The 18,944-nt window shown below is 33.6% G+C and overlaps 1 protein-coding gene across 1 annotated transcript in view; it reads left to right on the plus strand.

Annotated features, from left to right (window-relative positions):
* The first annotated feature begins 125 nt into the window (after window positions 1-125).
* LOC149773096 (uncharacterized) overlaps window positions 126-18,944 on the plus strand; it is a 35,655-nt gene continuing 16,836 nt past the window's right edge. The window contains exons 1-4 of the mRNA XM_089946837.1: window positions 126-132; window positions 3,590-3,711; window positions 10,214-12,524; window positions 16,151-16,287. Of these exons, the coding sequence (XP_089802963.1) occupies window positions 126-132; window positions 3,590-3,711; window positions 10,214-12,524; window positions 16,151-16,287 (2,577 nt within the window). The remainder of the gene's footprint in view (window positions 133-3,589; window positions 3,712-10,213; window positions 12,525-16,150; window positions 16,288-18,944) is intronic.

Raw genomic sequence — 18,944 nt, forward strand, 5'->3', positions numbered from 1 at the left:
TATAGGCCTACAAAGTTTTTACTGGTATTGGATGATATTACCAGATACATTTTTAAAATGAAGTTGTTGACTTGGTATCAGACAAAGAGATATCTTTAATAAATATTTACTGAAATTTTTTAAACATGGAGGGTGGGTTTGTCGTCAAGAGATTGTTGGGTCATGTATCTACTCCATCCAATATGTTCACATGAAACTATTTAGCATTTTTCTTGTCAATTTGACATTATTTTTCAGACAAACACATATGCTTTGATTAATAAATAGAAAAAACAATGAGGGAGAAAATGCACAGTCAGATTCATTTACTATGGTATACCTAGGGATGATCAATAATTTTTAAAATTTCCATTAATTTTCTTTACGGTACTGCTTGATTAGATCTGAGATCTAATTACAACAAACTGGTCTTACAGGCAGTGGTAAACCCAGTCCACTTATTTTTAGTAACTTGTAAGAATTTCCATTATTGTTGGAAACTATGTATTCCAAATGAAATATGTTACTTTCATAAAAATGTGAAAGCTTTAATTTTATTGGTGAATGTTATGTAGGAGATCTTGTTGTGTTACTGCATAAGCGTTCTTAAACAATGTAATTGTAAAGAATGTTTGGAAATTTAATTTGAAGATGATGTGGGCCCATCTTTCATTCTAACATTAAAACAGGAGTCCACAAACAGAGACGTACAGTCACACACACACACACACACTATACATAGTGTGTGTGTGTGTGACTGTGCATATGTATATGACAATTACATACATAATGTGGACTTGTATAGGAGAGATTATACATGTGTATTTTAGTGTAGAATTGTGTTCATATATGTACTTTTATATATTTTATGTTCATCCAGTAGATCATGTGGACTTTTACATAGCAGCATTTTATTTGGATGTATGTATAGTGTGTACATGTTCACGTATGTGAGGAACAGTGGTTTTCCTGAGCCCTTCATATGTCTTATCAGTGCCCTGACATCTACTTTTGACATAATCCAATCCTAGACTGAATAATTAATGTAGATATTGTAAAGGATATGCAGAGCATGGGATTACATTGAAAATTACCCAAATAGCTGGTAGATTTATACCTATTTAGAAAGGTCTGATAGTAAAATTCACTGTAAAAAGAGGAGTTGGGGGTATCAAAAATTACTACTGAAAATAATAATTAACAATTCCCACTGTGAACTGCCAAATAATAAGTAAACATTTATCATACCACATTTTTGTTACATTTACATATCATAAGGGGAATTGGAGAATGTAAACTTTTTTGTTTTTCTCCAACATTACAAGGATCACATATTGCAGATGTGTTGGCAGTGTGTGAGGTTAGACTGGGTTTTCTACCCACCATACAGGAATTAATATGTGGATATGGTGCAAACTAAGGGGTAACCAGTCATTTAAATAATCAGATCACCTGTGTACTTGGATTGACTATACAGATTTGTTTAGGCAAGTATCCATGGAAAAATCAGAGCATGGTCTAGGATTTTTATCAAGCCAGAAAAAAAGAAGGAAAACAACAATGATGCAGGAATTAATTTGTGATCTGACTGAGCACTATTGCCCAAGGGAGATAACGTTATTAAATAATGTGGACCTTTTCTATGTGGACAATTTTATCTAAGATTTGAAATGTACTTGCATCAAAGTTTTTAAAAAATACCATTAAGAATTGTGGGGACATTTGATGTCCACACATTACTTTGATGTCCACATAGCATTTGGCGATACCTACAATGTTCACACAAACCAGGAGATACAAGTATATATAAAATGCTGTAAATGCTCCAAATAAAGATATTTACCAACAGTTAACTTTGTATGTGTGTGTGTGAGACTCGGATTTTTAACGTAGCTTTAACAATTTTTCAGTCATATCGCTACGATGTCTGCAGTGTGGCAGTTTATAGTGATGTCTAGCACTGGGGCATCATGCCGCAGACATGACATAATGTCCCACTCAGTCACATTATCCTGACACCAGGCCGACCAGTCTTAACACTAACCTCTTAAATTAAAATGCTGAGTGCCAAGCAGTTCACTTTGCAAATTGTAAACATTTTTATATCACCTAAGACAACCCAATTCGCAAAAGACTTATTATTATGCCTGGTTGGTCTTAAATGAAGATACAGGTTTGACATCCAATATAAATATCTTGTTTTGCACTTCTTCGGTATGGCTGGTTGTATAGACATGGTCTTTTCACTAAAGACATGATGTCTGGATGGTCCTAAAAGCATGTCCAATATGCCTGCCACTATGGCCACTTTGTTATCACTGCTGCTATCAACATGGGGTTTTCACTAAGGACATCTTATGGTCTCTCGGTTCTAAATGAAAACGGTGCCAATCTAAAATCCAACATGGCCACCATGGTGGCTGTCTTAAAATCTGGTTGACCAGATTGACTTGAGGTTTTCGCTAAAATGTTATGTCTAGTTGGTCCTAAATAAAAATGGTGCAGAGCTGACATCCAGTATAGCTGCCATGGTGGCATGATGATCTTGAAAAAATTACATTTTAATACTCCTCCAGAACAGATGGCTATAGGGTTTCAATAAAAGATTTCTTAGGATGTACATGTATTGGTCTTTTTATGGTCAAAAATGGTGTTCATTGCCTAGAAATTTGAACCAACATCATGAAATTCAAATTTTTTAGTAATATAGTTTGTTAAATTTTCTTTGTGAAAATTGTTCTCAGTAAACTGTTAATAACAATATATGATGAAATATCAGTTTATTAAAATAATACCTACTGGTGACAAAACACTAAGAAATTAATATCATTTAACTAAATTTTATAAAGTAAAATTTGTGTCTTAGGATTATCTTTTTAATTTGGTTACTTCTTAACGACTGGTCATAATGACATGGGGTTTTCACTTAAAAGAACAAGATGTCATGATATCTTGTTAGCACTAAATATACCTACTGGTGACGATGAATGGCGCAGTCTTGAAGGAATGGTTGTATCAACATTGGTTTATCACCAAAACTCTGGCAGTATGTTGCTGGTTCTGAATGTAAATGGTACATGTCTGATCTCCAAAATATTCACTCTTTTGTGAAGGAGTTTTGAAAACCAGACCTAATTGACCTTGGTGTCAAGTTAAAAGTCACTGCTTATATTTTTATATTTCATTGAGTTTATGAACAGAGTGCCATATATGTGTGTGTGTGTGTGTGTGTGTGTGTGTGTGTGTGTGAATTTTGTCTAGATTTTGTATTTAGTTTTATCCTAGTGAACAGGCTGATTGTAAAAGATCTGACATTGATTATAAGATGATCTTATAAATGGATATTTTATCAAACCCAGTTTGCGGATATATGAGAAAAATACTTTGAATGATGTCACTTAAAAATGTTTTCTTTTTCCTTTTAAAAAAATATTAATGAATAGATTTACAGAGCTAATTATTATAGCCTTAACCTTCTTAGTTTATTCCTTTTTGATTTTTGTTTGCTGTTCCTATTTTGTTACTATGCACTATTTACTGTTATTGTAACTTGTGCATAATCTTTAATCTTCTGTATGAGTTAATTTCATTATTTATTTTTCGAAAACAGGGTCCACAAGGGAGATGTTTAAGAGGCTGGCTGTGGTTCAGCCACATCAACCTATGTGTTCACAAGGACAGGAGCCAGAGTTATTGAGTTCATATGAACAAACCATGCAAGACATAAAAAAGGTTGGCATATTTGGTACATTTTAACAGCAAAACATAATTATCAGTTTTTTTATGATTCATGAGAATGGAAATTGTAATAACTTTGTTCTTACCTCATAAGCAAAACATCTAGATATTTAGTTAATATCCAGATATAAAATCCCATTTGTTCGTCAAAAATTATTCTAATGGAATGTTAATTAAAAACTCCAACAAGGTCATGACTAGATCATGTAGCATAAAAGAAGGGTATGAATAAGTCACATGACGACTAACAATACAGAACTTGGTAATAGAAAATAGACATCCTCCACATCAAAAGTTAAATTGCAAATATTAAATGTATAACCTAAATACAGCTCAGGGTTGGTGCTGGCTTTAAAAAAGTTATTGCCCAAAAAATCAAAACCTCAATATTTTGTTGCCAGTTTAAAAAAAAACTGTTGCCATTTTCATAATACAGTACTATCCATTTATCTCCACCCTTGGGACCAAATGCAATATTGTTGAAATAAGTGGATGTTTAGATAAGGGGGGAGGGGGGCTGAAAAGAATTGAAATTTTGCATACAAGTGAAATTTTTGAGGTGACCTGTCATCATTAACAGGATTTACAGAGAGAGAGAGAGAGAGAGAAAAACAATGGAAATTTTGATTAAATGAAGACAACTAGTCTGAAATAACACTTGTATATTGACAACTTAGATTTGTGTAGTACACTCCACAATACGTTAAAGAATGTACATGTATATGAAAATGTCCATGAATTCAAGTATTAGATCATGTTGGTCCTGGTAGTCCTCATTTGATCTCTATCCCATTGTCAACAGACATGTTTCATGAAACGATTCATATGATAATCAATATCCTGGTAGCATGTGGCTATATAGTTGATTATATCCTGGCTGTACATATTCCAAGATTTCCTAGGAAACCTTTAGACAAATGTTCTTAGGAAAAACCTCGGAGTATTGGTTGCTGGCTTTCCAAGGTAATAGTCCAAGGACAAATTTTTTTATACCAGTGTCCAAGGCTTTTATTCTCAAACATCTGAGGTTGACCTCGGACTTCCAAGGTTTTTTGTAACCAATACTCCAAGGTTTCCTAGGAATCCTCAGACATGTCCATGTTTTTCAAGCATTCCGAGGACACCTCCCTGGCATAAAACATCAGACCAAGAATGAAAGCAAATATTACAGAATATAAGAAAACATTTTATGTTTAATTTGTTCACATACAAATAAAATTTTAAAAAGGTCCAAATATCAAGAATGCCTATAAATTGTCCATTTAATTTTGAAAATCCATCCATTTATATCCTGGCTTCTTGATGGTTTTAGCACATCATTGATTTTCTTGTTTATCATCACCTCTTTGATACTCTGCCATTTCTTTTGGATCAGTTCTGTAAAAACAAAATGGTTGAAAATATAAACGTGATGAATTAATAAAACAAATAGTACGCATTATAATATAACCATTATTGGCAGCCTTAAATTTACAAATCATATTTGGAATCCTTTAGTTCTGAAAACAAGGTATTAAACCTGAAAATGCAATTTTCTAAATTGGACTGTTCTTTTAATTTGGGACCATCATTCTAAATTGTTGATAACAAATACAGTCAAGATTATATTCTGTTCCTGATTCAATGCCTTACAAGTTCAAATCAATGTATTCAGTCAATTATAAGATCCTGATGCATCCCTTTAAAAGATATTATTACAAATTTTCAGAATTACTATCTTATTATTTCTCTGTACTGTAATCAACTCTTAAAGATATGACACAATGCTAGTTGCTTAAAAAAGTTTTCAGAAAGTTTGAAATTGCTGCATCTTTATCTTACCTTGGACTTTTTTGGTGTTACCATCTGTTTTGGTATTGCCGTCTTGGTGGTCTATTTTTTTGCTATGGTGGTTTTGGTGTTTGTGGATTTGCATCTTTACTTGTTTCAACCCTAAATTTAAAAAAAGTGCAGACTTTTCAAATAATATGCATTACATTCCTTGCTATTTACTAGTGATGGAATTGTTTACTTATATCTGCGTTTATTGCTGAAAAAATGTGGTTTGGCATTATTAAAAATAAAAATAATAATCATTTTTATTATGCAACCCAACATTCTTTATAAAGTTAAGAGATCAATGATGCTTGCATTTCTTTTGCAAATTCATATGCAACAGTTACAATAAATCATGAGATCAGGATCATGGACATTCCTTTTCAATTAGGAAAACAAAAGAAATCCAATTTAAGTACTATTTAATATCATCAACATATGACAGGCATGAGCATTAATCATTGTAATATGGTACACAAATTTACACCCAAAATGAAGGGCATATACTATCAGGGTTTGCAAGGTCTATAAAGTTGTTTAACAGTGGCCATCATGTGATGTCATGAATCACTACCTCGTATCTAAACTGCCTTGTATCTAAAAGTAGAATGCAGCTGCAATTTTGACAATCACATGATAATATGGCAGGCCAGTACAATTATTTAAATTATAAAATACTGTACTTAACGAAAATGGATAAAGTAATATAGCTTTTCATCAGTATATTGAAGCAGTAATGAATCTGATTGATTGCCTTGTAGATTTTCTTGCTGCCTAACAACCTATATGCAGGGATGTTCTGTTCTATTCTTACATGTTTTTAACACTATTCATAAACCTATTCTTCTGATGTAATGCACTATAATAATTATGTACACAGTTATTCTAAGATCCATTTTTGATTCATTAAATATTTTTCAGATTTTATTGTTCTTTCAATGATTTTAAACATGACTTCATTTTCATTTTTAATAATAATTATAGCTTACTGCATTTATATGGGAAAATATGAACGAGTTTTGGGATGGAATACTGCACGACCTTGGGAGTGCAGTATATCCTTCCGACAAAACGAGTTCATATTTTCCCATACAAAGGCAGTAACCTTTTTATTATATGCTCATTTTTTAATTCTACCTAAGGTTTAATTATATAAACACAATACACTACAGGAAACAACATAAATGAATGTATGCCACATTCCAAACTAAATACACAAGCGCATATTCATCATTACTCAAATCAACATTATTACTGCGCACATAACTCCGCCCAGATAAATTTGAACTTAGTCTCGCGCTCGACATAACTTTCAAAAGAAAATGGCATGTCTAGTTAAAATTGAAATTTGGAGTCATATTGTGAATAAATGTGCATTGCAACAACTTTTCCATTTGATCTGGAATGAATAGATTTTGGTATTTTTCTTGATTCTAGGAAATTTCATGATTATTGACTGGATTTGTATGTGACGATTCCACATGAAATACATGAGATTTAATAAGCTAGGGAGAATCATGTTGAGATCTGCAAATGTGTTTCTGTTTCTGTCATTGAATCTTTGAAATTATATTGTGGGAAAAATATGAAGTCTTTCAATTGCAATTATCAAAAAGACGCTATGGAATTTAATGTTTATTTCATTTTGAGTGCAGTAAGGAGGACGCAATTGCACTTATCATCAAAATTACAGCACAATTTTGAAATGTGTAATCCAGATTGAAAACCTATGACATGGCTCATATAATTCAGATTTCCTGAATTAAGAAAATACATTTTGAGGAAATTCAGGATGTAAAACTGTAAGTATATTTTATTTTGCCATTCTTATCACCAGCTAAAGAAGAGAGTATATAACTTGTCACTTGTATGTTATTTGTAAGGACATTATCTTGCGTCTGTTATATAATGTAGCTAGCCTAAATCCATAACAATGTATCAACGCAGAATGTGCCAAAGCAGCTGGTATGTGGCAGTCCACGAAACATGTTTTAGTTCATTCAGAAACAAATTTAAACAACCACAATATAAAGAGCCTCTTACATGAGTGTACACGATTTGTGTACAAATCAAAAGTGCTGGCGTCTGCGTCCATTGTTTGTTTACAATATAAAGTAGTTCCTTTATGCAGATGAATGCTATATGTGTATTGTCGCGCGAGTTCAGTATCGGGTAATATTGAACGATTCTGACAATGTAAAGTTAACTGGGAAAAAAATGAGCATATAATAATAATAAATAATTAAAACCATTAATTCTTTTCTTCTACATTCAACTAACGATAGTTTGCTTTACTCTATTCAAAATGGGCATAGTTTTTAAAAAAGTATCATTAAAATGTACTATATTCTTGCAGTTAATTTCCAGATAATTACAACTGAATCATACAAAAATAAAATTAGAAAAACAACAACAATATTAAGAGAATATTATTATTATTAAAAGGAATAAACAATGCATAGAAGCAGGAAAACTCATTCAAATTTCCATACCATTGTTTCATGACAGTTATTTTTTATTACAAAAATCCCTCTTCATCAACACACACAAGCTATCAATGAGATAAAGATGAAAACAACAATAAGGTTTACTCAACACTGTAGGCCTAGATGTTTGTCCGAAAACAATACAGCTGACAGCGCAATGCCTAATGGGTAAATGACATACAGTATTTATAGCTCACTAAACAACCCCATTCCCACCAAAAACAGAAGAAATCAACTGAAAAACTGATGCAGTGTACAGCCTGCCTTATAATGAAATGAGAGCCAGTAAATGTTCTTATCTTGTTCAAATTTAATGTAATATAATAAAAAAGAAACGAACTTACCTCCAGTCCTTCCAATAAGTCCTTCTGTAATCCTAAAACTCTGCAACCTTGCAGACACCAAATCTTCGGCTTTGTAATGTTTGCTTGCCTTTCTTGGCTGAACAGTATTTATTAGGTTAAGAACATTTCTGATAATTATGATCATCATATACATAACTTAAACAAGTTCATGGTGATTGATGAATCCACTCCTTTATAACGCAAGTTTTTCACAGACCAGTTTGCTTTCAATGGACCACTTTCAAATTTATTATTATGGCGCATACAAGATTGATTGATGAATCAGCTGCTGTGATTGGATAATTCCATGCTCTGCAACCAATGGAAGAATGTGAAAGAAATATTTCCCAGAACTTGCCACAACTTCTCAGTATATTTTAAATTTAAAAGCAGTAAGTAGATAAGCACCTGTTACGAGCATTACATAGGGTCCTTCAATTATCTAAATTTTGTTCTATAAGATAAAATTATCTCCCAGATTCTGATCATTGCAGACCGTAAATACCATATCAGGCCAAAAAAATAAAGGTTCCTGGATGGCCAGCTGTCCCTGTCTAAGCTGCTGACCCAAGCACTTTTTCCTTGGGTTAAAAAATAAAAAAATGAAAATATTAAAAATAAAAATAAAATTTCCTGACAGAACTTGAAATGCTTAGTACTATATATATATATATGGAGAGAAAAAACCCAAAAATAAACAAAAATTAAACAATCTACCTTACCCTTAATTTAAACCAATGCAATAGGAAATACACATGGGGTGGGTTGGGGGGGTCTCCTAAACATATACAAAGGAGGCTTTAACAAAGCACAGACATTATCAGTGTTTTTAAGACTGCATGGCCAAAAAGCAGACTTCATTTACAGTTTCATTGGAAGAAAATAAATCCATTGGAGAAGTAGCTATTGAAGTTCAGATATACCTCCTCCTCAGATAAACTTGCCATGTATTTGCAGTTGGGAAACTATTTGTGTCCCAAGGAAATATAGAAAGAGTTTATTTTCAGGTGTTAGAATTTAAGTGTATAAATTGCGGTGTTTATCAACTTAAAGTACACTAACACAAGCTTTTGTTTTTTACTTGATCCTTTGCCAATCACAATTTAGCTACAATTTAATTATTGACATATTTTTACTTGATCACTGAAAGGATAGATGTGGCTTTGCAAAGCTTAAATGAGGATTACAAATGTTGCCATTTTACATGGAAAATGTATTTTACAGTACCTTGTTTGTCTGCATTTCATCAATACGTGAATTGTATTTGAACTAATTGCAAATAAAAAAAGATTTACACCGGTTTATACTCTGAGTGAAAACATTGTTCAAATTTATGTCGTCAGTAACTTTGGAAGTCATTTTTCATGTTCTTTAAACATCAACAGCCAATTTTCTTGGTAAAGTTTAATATTGTTATAATCCCTGAATAGATTATATGTGTTTCAGAGATGGAATCAATGTTGTACAAGGAGAATACAACCCCATTTTGTTATCAGAAAACAGAATCAAGTGTTTGGTGCATTCTTCCCAAATCATTTTGAAAGGGATTAAACTTCAATGTAACTGTGCTTATTATCAGCTGTCATATTAAAAATGATAATTAAAAATAGTGCCATGCCAATTATACATGCAATTTTTTTCAGTCTCAGTTGTATATTTATGATTATCATTCTTGTAACTAATATTCAGCCTGATTTTATTCCTTAACTTGCATGACTTGAAATTTATGTGCCACTTTGCAAAAACCAGTCATTTGTCTAACAGTAAATAAGTGTTTGTAAATTAGGTTTTAGAAGATTGTTTGACCACCTTGCAGTTAACAGGTTAACTTTGTAATTCTTGTTTCTGTAGGATGATTCCCAGATGAACCAGAGTTCTTCTAGCAAAGAGAAATCAAATATGCAGATGCAGACATGGCAGGCTGATCAAAAACAAGGATCTGAGAAGCAGCCATCTTGTATGCTTGGCCAAGAAACCAAACAGCATCCGTATCATATGGCAGGCCAAAATCCTGAGGAGCAATCATATGGTGCACCTGGACAGAACTCTGAGCAACAACAACATATTGTAACTTACAATCAATCTCAGTCACTACAATATCATATGCTTGAGCAACATAACCAGTCACAATATCAGTTACCTGACCAGCAGACTGAGAAGTCACGATATCTTAAGTCTGGTCAATTGCCTCAGCAGCTTAATTATTCTTTCCCAGACCAAACTTATAAGCAGCAACAGTATTCAGTTCCTAACCAATGGAATGTGCAAGCATCATGTCATGTGCCTGGCCAGTCACCTCAAAAGTCCCAACAGCCTCAACAGCCACATTATCGCATGTCTAGACCACACCCTAAGTATGGACAACAGTATGAACAGCCACAAAATGTTATGCCTGGCAAACAGATTCAGCAACAAGAGTATTATACACCTTACCAGCAGTCACAGCAGCTACAACACAGAATGCCTGGTAATACAACTGAGCAGCCACAACAACATATGCTAGGGCAACAGACTGAACAGTTGTTATTTCATACGCCCAACCAACAGCCTGAGCAGCCACTATATCATATACATGGTCAACAATATCAGCAGCAACAATACCGTGTGCCTGGCCAGGAGCCTCTGCAATCAGAATATGAGGTGCCTGGCCAACCGAGGGAACAGTCTTATAGTTTAAGTGTCCAAAAGCCTCAGCATCCACCACATTGTATGCCAGATCAACATCCTCAGCATCCACCACATTGTATGCCAGATCAACATCCTCAGCACCCACCATATTGTAAACCAGATCAACATCCTCAGCATCCACCATATTGTAAGCCAGATCAACATCCTCAGCATGTACCATATGGTATGCCAGATCAACATCCTCAGCATCCACCACATTGTATGCCAGATCAACATCCTCAGCATCCACCATATTGTATGCTAGATCAACATCCTCAGCATCCACCATATTGTAAGCCAGATCAACATCCTCAGCATCCACCATATTATAAGCCAGATCAATATCCTCAGCATCTACCATATGGTATGCCAGATCAACATCCTCAGCATCCACCACATTATATGCCAGATCAACATTCTCAGCATCCACCATATTGTATGCCAGATCAACATCCTCAGCATCTACCATATGGTATGCCAGGTCAACATCTTCAGCAGTCAGATCATGGTATGCCCAGCCAACAGACAGAACAGTCACAATGCAGAAATTCTGGCCAACAACATCAGCAGCTTCAGTATGTTATCCCTTGCCAACATATGGAGCAGCCACAACTTATACCTAACCAACAGACCATGCAACAACAGTATATTATGTCAAGCAAACATCTTCAGCAATCACATTTACACATGCCATATCATATGCTTGGCCAAGAGACAGAGCAGTTTGTGGATTACACACATGGCCAACAGACTAAGAAGCAGCAGAATCATGTTTCTGGCCTATTGACTGGGTTGCCATGGAATTCTATGCCTGACCAACAGACTGAGCAGTCACAATATCATATGCCTGATCAGCAATTAAAAAATAATATGCCTAGCCAACAACCTCAGCTGTCACAATATCATATGCCTGATCAGCAGTTAAAAAATAATATGCCCAGCCAACAATCTCAGCTGTCACAATATCATATGCCTGATCAGCAGTTAAAAAATAATATGCCTAGCCAACAACCTCAGCTGTCACAATATCATATGCCTGATCAGCAGTTAAAAAATAATATACCTAGCCAACAGCCTCAACTGTCACAATATCATATGCCTGATCAGCAGTTAAAAAATAATATGCCTAGCCAACAACCTCAGCTGTCACAATATCATATGCCTAATCAACAGACTGAGAAGTTAAAAAATAATACATCTGACCAACAGCTTCAGCAGCGACAATATAATATGCCTGACCAACAGACTGAGCAGCCTCAAGATAGTATGCCCAGCCAACAGACTGAGAACCCAAAAAGTGTTAAGCCAGGTCTGTATCCTCAGCATCAACAGGGTAATATACCTCAACAACAGTCTCAGCCACGACTTTATCGTGTACCAGGTTTACAAGCTGAGCAGCAGAAAAGGTACAAATACAACATATCTCAGCTGAATTGGCCTGAAAGTCTGGAACAATCACCAAAGACAATATCAGAAGCAGGGTTCATCATCACAGGTAATTTTTGGTCTTTTAATTTGTTTACCATTTTTAGGTCATGACACTTACATTTTCAAGGATGCTACTGTTACAGGCAAATGCTGTATTTGCATGCATTGAAAATGTGTCAAACTCACAGAAAGTCTAATTAAGGGAAATCCTCATAAGCAAACCATGTCAACATGACATGGACATCTTAATCTTGTTTTACTCAAGTTCTGTCACAAAAATATGACTCTGTAAATTGGCAATAAACATTTCATCTGCATATGCCTTGTTACAGTTGGAAACTGCATATGCCTTGTTACAGTTGGAGACTGCATATGCCTTGTTACAGTTGGAAACTGCATATGCCTTGTTACAGTTGGAGACTGCATATGCCTTGTTACAGTTGGAAACTGCATATGCCTTGTTACAGTTGGAAACTGCATATGCCTTGGTACAGATGGAGACTGCATTTGCCTTGTTACAGTTGGAGACTGCATATGCCTTGTTACAGTTGGAAACTGCATATGCCTTGTTACATTTGGAAACTGCATTTGCCTTGTTACAGTTGGAAACTGCATATGCCTTGTTACATTTGGAAACTGCATTTGTCTTGTTACAGTTGCAGACTGCAGATGCAGAGCAGTTCATCAAAGTGCTGCAATAAATCTTTCATTGCTGATACCCTTAAGTTTTTAAATACCATGCTATTAGTGATTGCCAACCTGTACCATTTCAACAGTATCCATAGTAGCTGGTGACTCAGTGTCTATTGACTTCCTTCTTTTCTCTAATATAAGTCACTGAGGAATGTTTCTAATTTATTGTTTCCATGTCCAGTATACACTATATCCATAATTGGCTGGTCCAAACATAGAGTATATGCATCAGACATCTTGCTATTTGGAAACATCCCTCATTATTCATATGGCAAATTCTGGCACATTACCTACTTTCAATTTCAGCTGTCCACTGCATATATTTCTGAGATGTTAAATCAATTGAACTTGTTACTTTCAAATGTTATCTCTAGAAATTCAGATAAGTGGGGCCAATAACTGGATTATCTTTTAATTATGGGGCTTGGATTGACAGCAGAAATGTATGAAGTAAATTGTATGCATTTCTGTATAACTAACATAGCTAATCAGTAAGGTTTTTCATAACACTCGAACCATTTTGTGAAAAACTGTTACATGTACCAGAAAAGTGAGTCAAAAAAGAGAAATTTGTAGCAAGTCAAGGCACTGTATAATGAGTTGGCCACAATACCTAAAGTGGATTCCACCTCAAATATATGTAAGAGTGACATGAAAGAGTATTGCACATTGTCAGTTGCTGACGTCATAGAATGCTAGTGCAAATGGTGTTTAATCTGAAACATGAATATATAGAAATGACATCAAAGGGGTCAGTTTTGGGTCATTCATTATTTCTGTACTGAATTTTAAAGTTGGTGAGCATATTGTTGATTTTTTTTTAAAGTAGCTGTGGAAGGAACTGAGAATACTTTTATATTAACTAAGTTTGGGATAGTCTTTGCCATGCAAGCAAATACATCTCAAGCAGTACAGGAATCGGGTCTTCAGAATATCTGCTATACGTCTATTCTTCCTTATTATAACGGAGGTCCATCTGAACCCATGCCATACACATTTTGCAAGAAAATCCTATTTGAATTTAAATAAGCATGGAGTTGTGCTATTTTACATATGCTTCAATTGCAGATTGATTGATTAATTTTAAAAACAAAAACAAATTATCAATTCAACATTCTTCAAATATGATATGTGGAGTAAAATGTTTCTGCATTGATAAATCATACGAGTCATCTGGTATAATTCCAATAGCTTCTTGTTATCAGTTCTCATACATGTATTATGCTTTCCTTCTAAAAAATCTTGTGTCACAAACAGTAGTTCAAGTCCCAGAACTGTGCTTTTGGCACATAATTGACATAATAACAGTTCTGTTTAGTTGACTCAGTTCATTCAAAGACCAGAACTTATCTGTTCATGAATTCTCCTCGTCTTTATAGTAAATGTTCCTAAAAACTACTTTGTCTATAGCATTGTTAAAAATTCCAGGTTTCCAGCATTTTCCTGTCTGCAGTGTAGTTAGCCTCCCAGCATCATATGGGTGATGCTAGTGGCATGCATTACTAGGGCTGGTTTTCAGAAATGCGCTGATTCTTGAGTTGAAAATATATTCTTTACTTCAAATTGTTGACACATAGTTTACCATGATAGTGGAACCAGAAAAACTGTTCTAGCCATATTTATGTGAAAGCTGATCCTTTCTTGCAAGGGTTAGAATATTTGTCAGCTACATTGAGTCAACAGTTTCTTTTTGACATGCAAATTGCACTGTTATCACTACAAATAATACATATATATTAGTAACTAGTTAGAGAATATGTATGAGAGTTAAGCTTCCATATAAACTATTGATTTTATGAAGTAATTTTGTCCTTTAGTTACCTATGCAATTCAAGTGGTTGGATTTTGAACAGTAAGGGTCATTTCATGCACCTTTTGTGTTGCATACCAGAGCTCAGTTAGGAGATGTTGATGGGTATAAGTATTGCCTTGTGGGCAAGTTGTTTCTTTTGGTTTGGTTCCTTCTTGCTCTGTAAAAGTAATATATGAATGATTAAAATGATGTATGACCAATGTCAGGCTAGGGTGTTCAGAAAATAGACATTTTAGCACTTCAAATGGTCATGACTGTAAAAAATTGTCAGTTGACAGAAGTACTGCTCTTAAATAGTTTCTTAGTTCTATAACACACCTACCATGTTAGATACTGTAAATGTAATGTATAATTACCATTGAAAATATAGGAAAATAATAATATTTGACTATCCATTTTATTAAATTTTGATATATTTGACAAAATTGTTAATTTTCCATTGCTCAGTGTAAAATCTTGAGAAAAAAATTATAGTGAAAAAGTAACCAAAAATAATAAAATTCATTTTGAGAAATGGAAAACTAAAGCTACTTGGACATGGTAACAATTTGTAGTATGGAAGGTACTTGTTCCCATTGCTTGGATGGTAGTTTCAAAATTAGGCTCACACAAAGTGTTTGTCATATAATATAGGTGAGCCACCTTAACCCATTCTTGTCGTAGGGAAAATAATCATTGAAAGGTTGCCCATTCTTGTTTTAAGGGAAATAATAAGAGTCTATAGTCATTTCTGTGCACATTACAGAAACTTTTCAGCTTTATTGTGCAGTCTTTGTTTACACAGAATCTGAATAATATTGTGGTTTCAATTTTCATTGAAATATGATTACCTTATTTATTATCTCCAAAAAGATTTATACAAACATATAGATTTTAATTCCATTATAGATCTGTAGGGTTTTAGGGTTTTTTTAAGTGAAGAATACAAAGAAAATATTCAAAATAATAATAACACTGAAGTAACTTCAGTAACAAACTAAGAGCTAATACATGAATAATCAAAGAAAATAATTAACACCTCCATAATTATACTTGTCAGAAAATATGTTCATTATCTAGAAAATTTATAATAATATAAGAAGTAAATCATGGCTCCATCCCAGGGATATAACATTTGTCAAAGTGATACAAAAGGCCCAAAAACATAATATCTAAATGATTCATATTGTTTTGTATTTTAACTGCAGGAGATGGAAATTTTGAATGCAATTACTGCGAAGGAAAACTCCACAGAAGTGAACTGGCTGGTAAAGCTGATCCAGTGGAAAAGCATAAAAACATTGATCCACACTGTCCTCTTGTACGACTACATCAAGAGTATGGGGTAAATTTCATTTAAAAGGATAAGAGAGAAAGGAAGAGTGAAAGAAACAGCTGAACCAGGATAACTCAAACCCAAAAGGAATCTTATAAATCAGTTTAGGCTATCAGTAGTTAGGGTCAGTCAGATTAAACATATGAGAGATTTACTTCTGGTAAAGTTTATTGTGATAGAATTCCTTCATTTTACTGCCAAATTAACTGACAGGTTAGAGTGTTCAGAATAACTTCTAGCGTATCAACCATGATTAGGCTTGGTTTGCTGTTATGTGCAACATCATTCCGTAATGAGCTGGCCATCCATTGCTGCACAGTTTATTGACTGAATGGACATTTCAAAGCAATATCCTTCATGCCATATGGCCACAACAGTTAACCTCAAACAGAATAATGGGTAATTGTTTTCTATTTAAATTTCTAAAGGACCAGGAGTTTGAATATATTGATCTACCAAAGTTATAATTAGTCCAAACAGAAATAGCTATACAAGTGTGGCACATTCTAAAATTTCTTTAAGCATATTATAGGTTTAAAATATCACAAGTCCATCTAAATGTGAAGAAAAAAAAAAGGGTTCTGAAACAGAATTTAGGCAATCATTAATGGATAAATGATACATACTGAGAGAGAGAGACAGAAGAAAAATATTGATCAGTAGATTGTCCTTTTTCACGGTGTACAGAAATTTAAACTGAAAACATGTTCATTTTAACCTTGCATTACTACAGAAGAAATAAGAACTGCAAATATCAAGCAGAATGTTGCAAAAGATCATGTTGGGAGATAATGGGTAACATTTTAAAGGGGGATGGGGAAGACCTTTCACCATATCAAAGAACTGCAGATAATTCTTTAATATTCAATAATTTTAACCTATAATAGATATTTGATGTATGTTCTGTTTGTGTTTGTAACATTTTAGAAAATACATTCCCCAAAATAATCAAGATCTTTCTGCATTAACTGTACAAGATTGTCAGAATTCTTCCCAACATCTTTCAGAATTTAGGTTTTATTTTTCTATCAGTGACTATACTGACTGCAGGTACAGAATTACTTGTTTCAATATCTACATTTCCACCTGCAAATCTGTAAATTATAATCTCTGTGTTAGCCAGGTCTTTGTTCTAGTAATATGTCACTTTTGCATACCTATCTGGGACAGGTAATACCTGTGCCAACTATTGTTATGTTCTCACATTTCAATATAGTACTAATAATTAATTAACTGTGCATTAAAACTTGATTTGAAAAAAACAAAAACAAAACCAAACAAACGAAAAAATGAAAATGGGTTTTCAGGCAGGGAAGGTTAAAAAATAAATTTAAACAGAAACCTCAACATATTACATTTAAATTTTAATTCAAATGATCCCATGAGTTTGAGCCAACCATGTTCAAGACTGAGATTCTACAGGTTTCAGGTTGGTTATAATGATAGTAATCTGCCATATAACATGACAGCAGTACTAAAAATAGATAAAACTGAAAACTGCTTCTCAGAACCATCTAACAGAATTTGATCAAATTTTATACTGAGCATCCAGGCAAAAAGAACTTGGAATGTTGTGGATCCCCCGTCAAATATGTCCACTGATTCAGAACATTTCTTTTACAGCAGTGAATAGACTGAAAGAAAGCCTGTCATCCAGGTCTTCTTAGTTTGCATTAGCAGACCCTCCATTACATATGGCTGTTGTCACTAAATATAGCAAAAACATTGTTTTTTTTCAAAATTAAACTGATTAAAAATACATGACACAATAACTGATCAAATTTGGCCAAGATTATGAAAATTTGCTTTATTTCATGGAAATGAAACTGGGCCATCAAAATATGACCACTGAGCTTGTTACCCTTCTAAAGGCTGTACTTCTGATTAGAGATTCATTAAAATTCCTGATCATGAGCATTGTTTGGGAATGTTTTAAACACTCTTACTGAAGCCAGATGAGCATTATCAGGCCATCTTGACCGCTTGTTTTTCTTTTTTTTTTTTGAAGAATTGTAAACTTAATTTTGAACACAATTTACATGGATAATTATTTTTACACTCAGCTCTTTCATTTTTTCATATGATCAATTCAAATCTTTCATTCAAAAACTGACATGCATTAACAAAAAAAGAAAATCATTAAATTGACTTCATTTCTTAAAATGCATGACTTTGTGTCCATCATTTTACAAAGATGAATTGTAGAATTTGTCATGTGTTACAGATTAACATTTGTACAAATATTCATCAGCGTTATTAAAATAAAAAGAAAAATTTGGATGTCTTACATAAAATCTGTAGCCAGTTTATTCATCAGTTGATGACTTTGGCATAATTTGCATTTGCAGTGAAAACCTATTTACCCAATAATATGACATCAAGTTACATAACTTATGCCACTAAATGTAAAAATGATTTTGTAACCTTGACCAAGAAGCACTTTTTATTTATTCAGGTTCAAGTTGTTAATTATTCAGATACAAAATTCTTTTACAAATGTGTGAATAATGTTGCTTTTCCATTTAAAATCATTACAATAGCCAAATTTAGACTATCTTTTAGGAAGTCTTTCTAACAGTTTCTGAAACATTTCTCCCTTTAGTCAAAGTTCTATAGAGATACTAAGTTCTTGATTACATTTCTAAATTTCATTAAAACTTTTTATG

The sequence above is a fragment of the Sinohyriopsis cumingii genome, unplaced genomic scaffold (assembly GCF_028554795.1).
Source record: "Sinohyriopsis cumingii isolate HCF-2022 unplaced genomic scaffold, ASM2855479v2 utg000913l, whole genome shotgun sequence".
NCBI lineage: Eukaryota > Metazoa > Mollusca > Bivalvia > Unionida > Unionidae > Sinohyriopsis > Sinohyriopsis cumingii.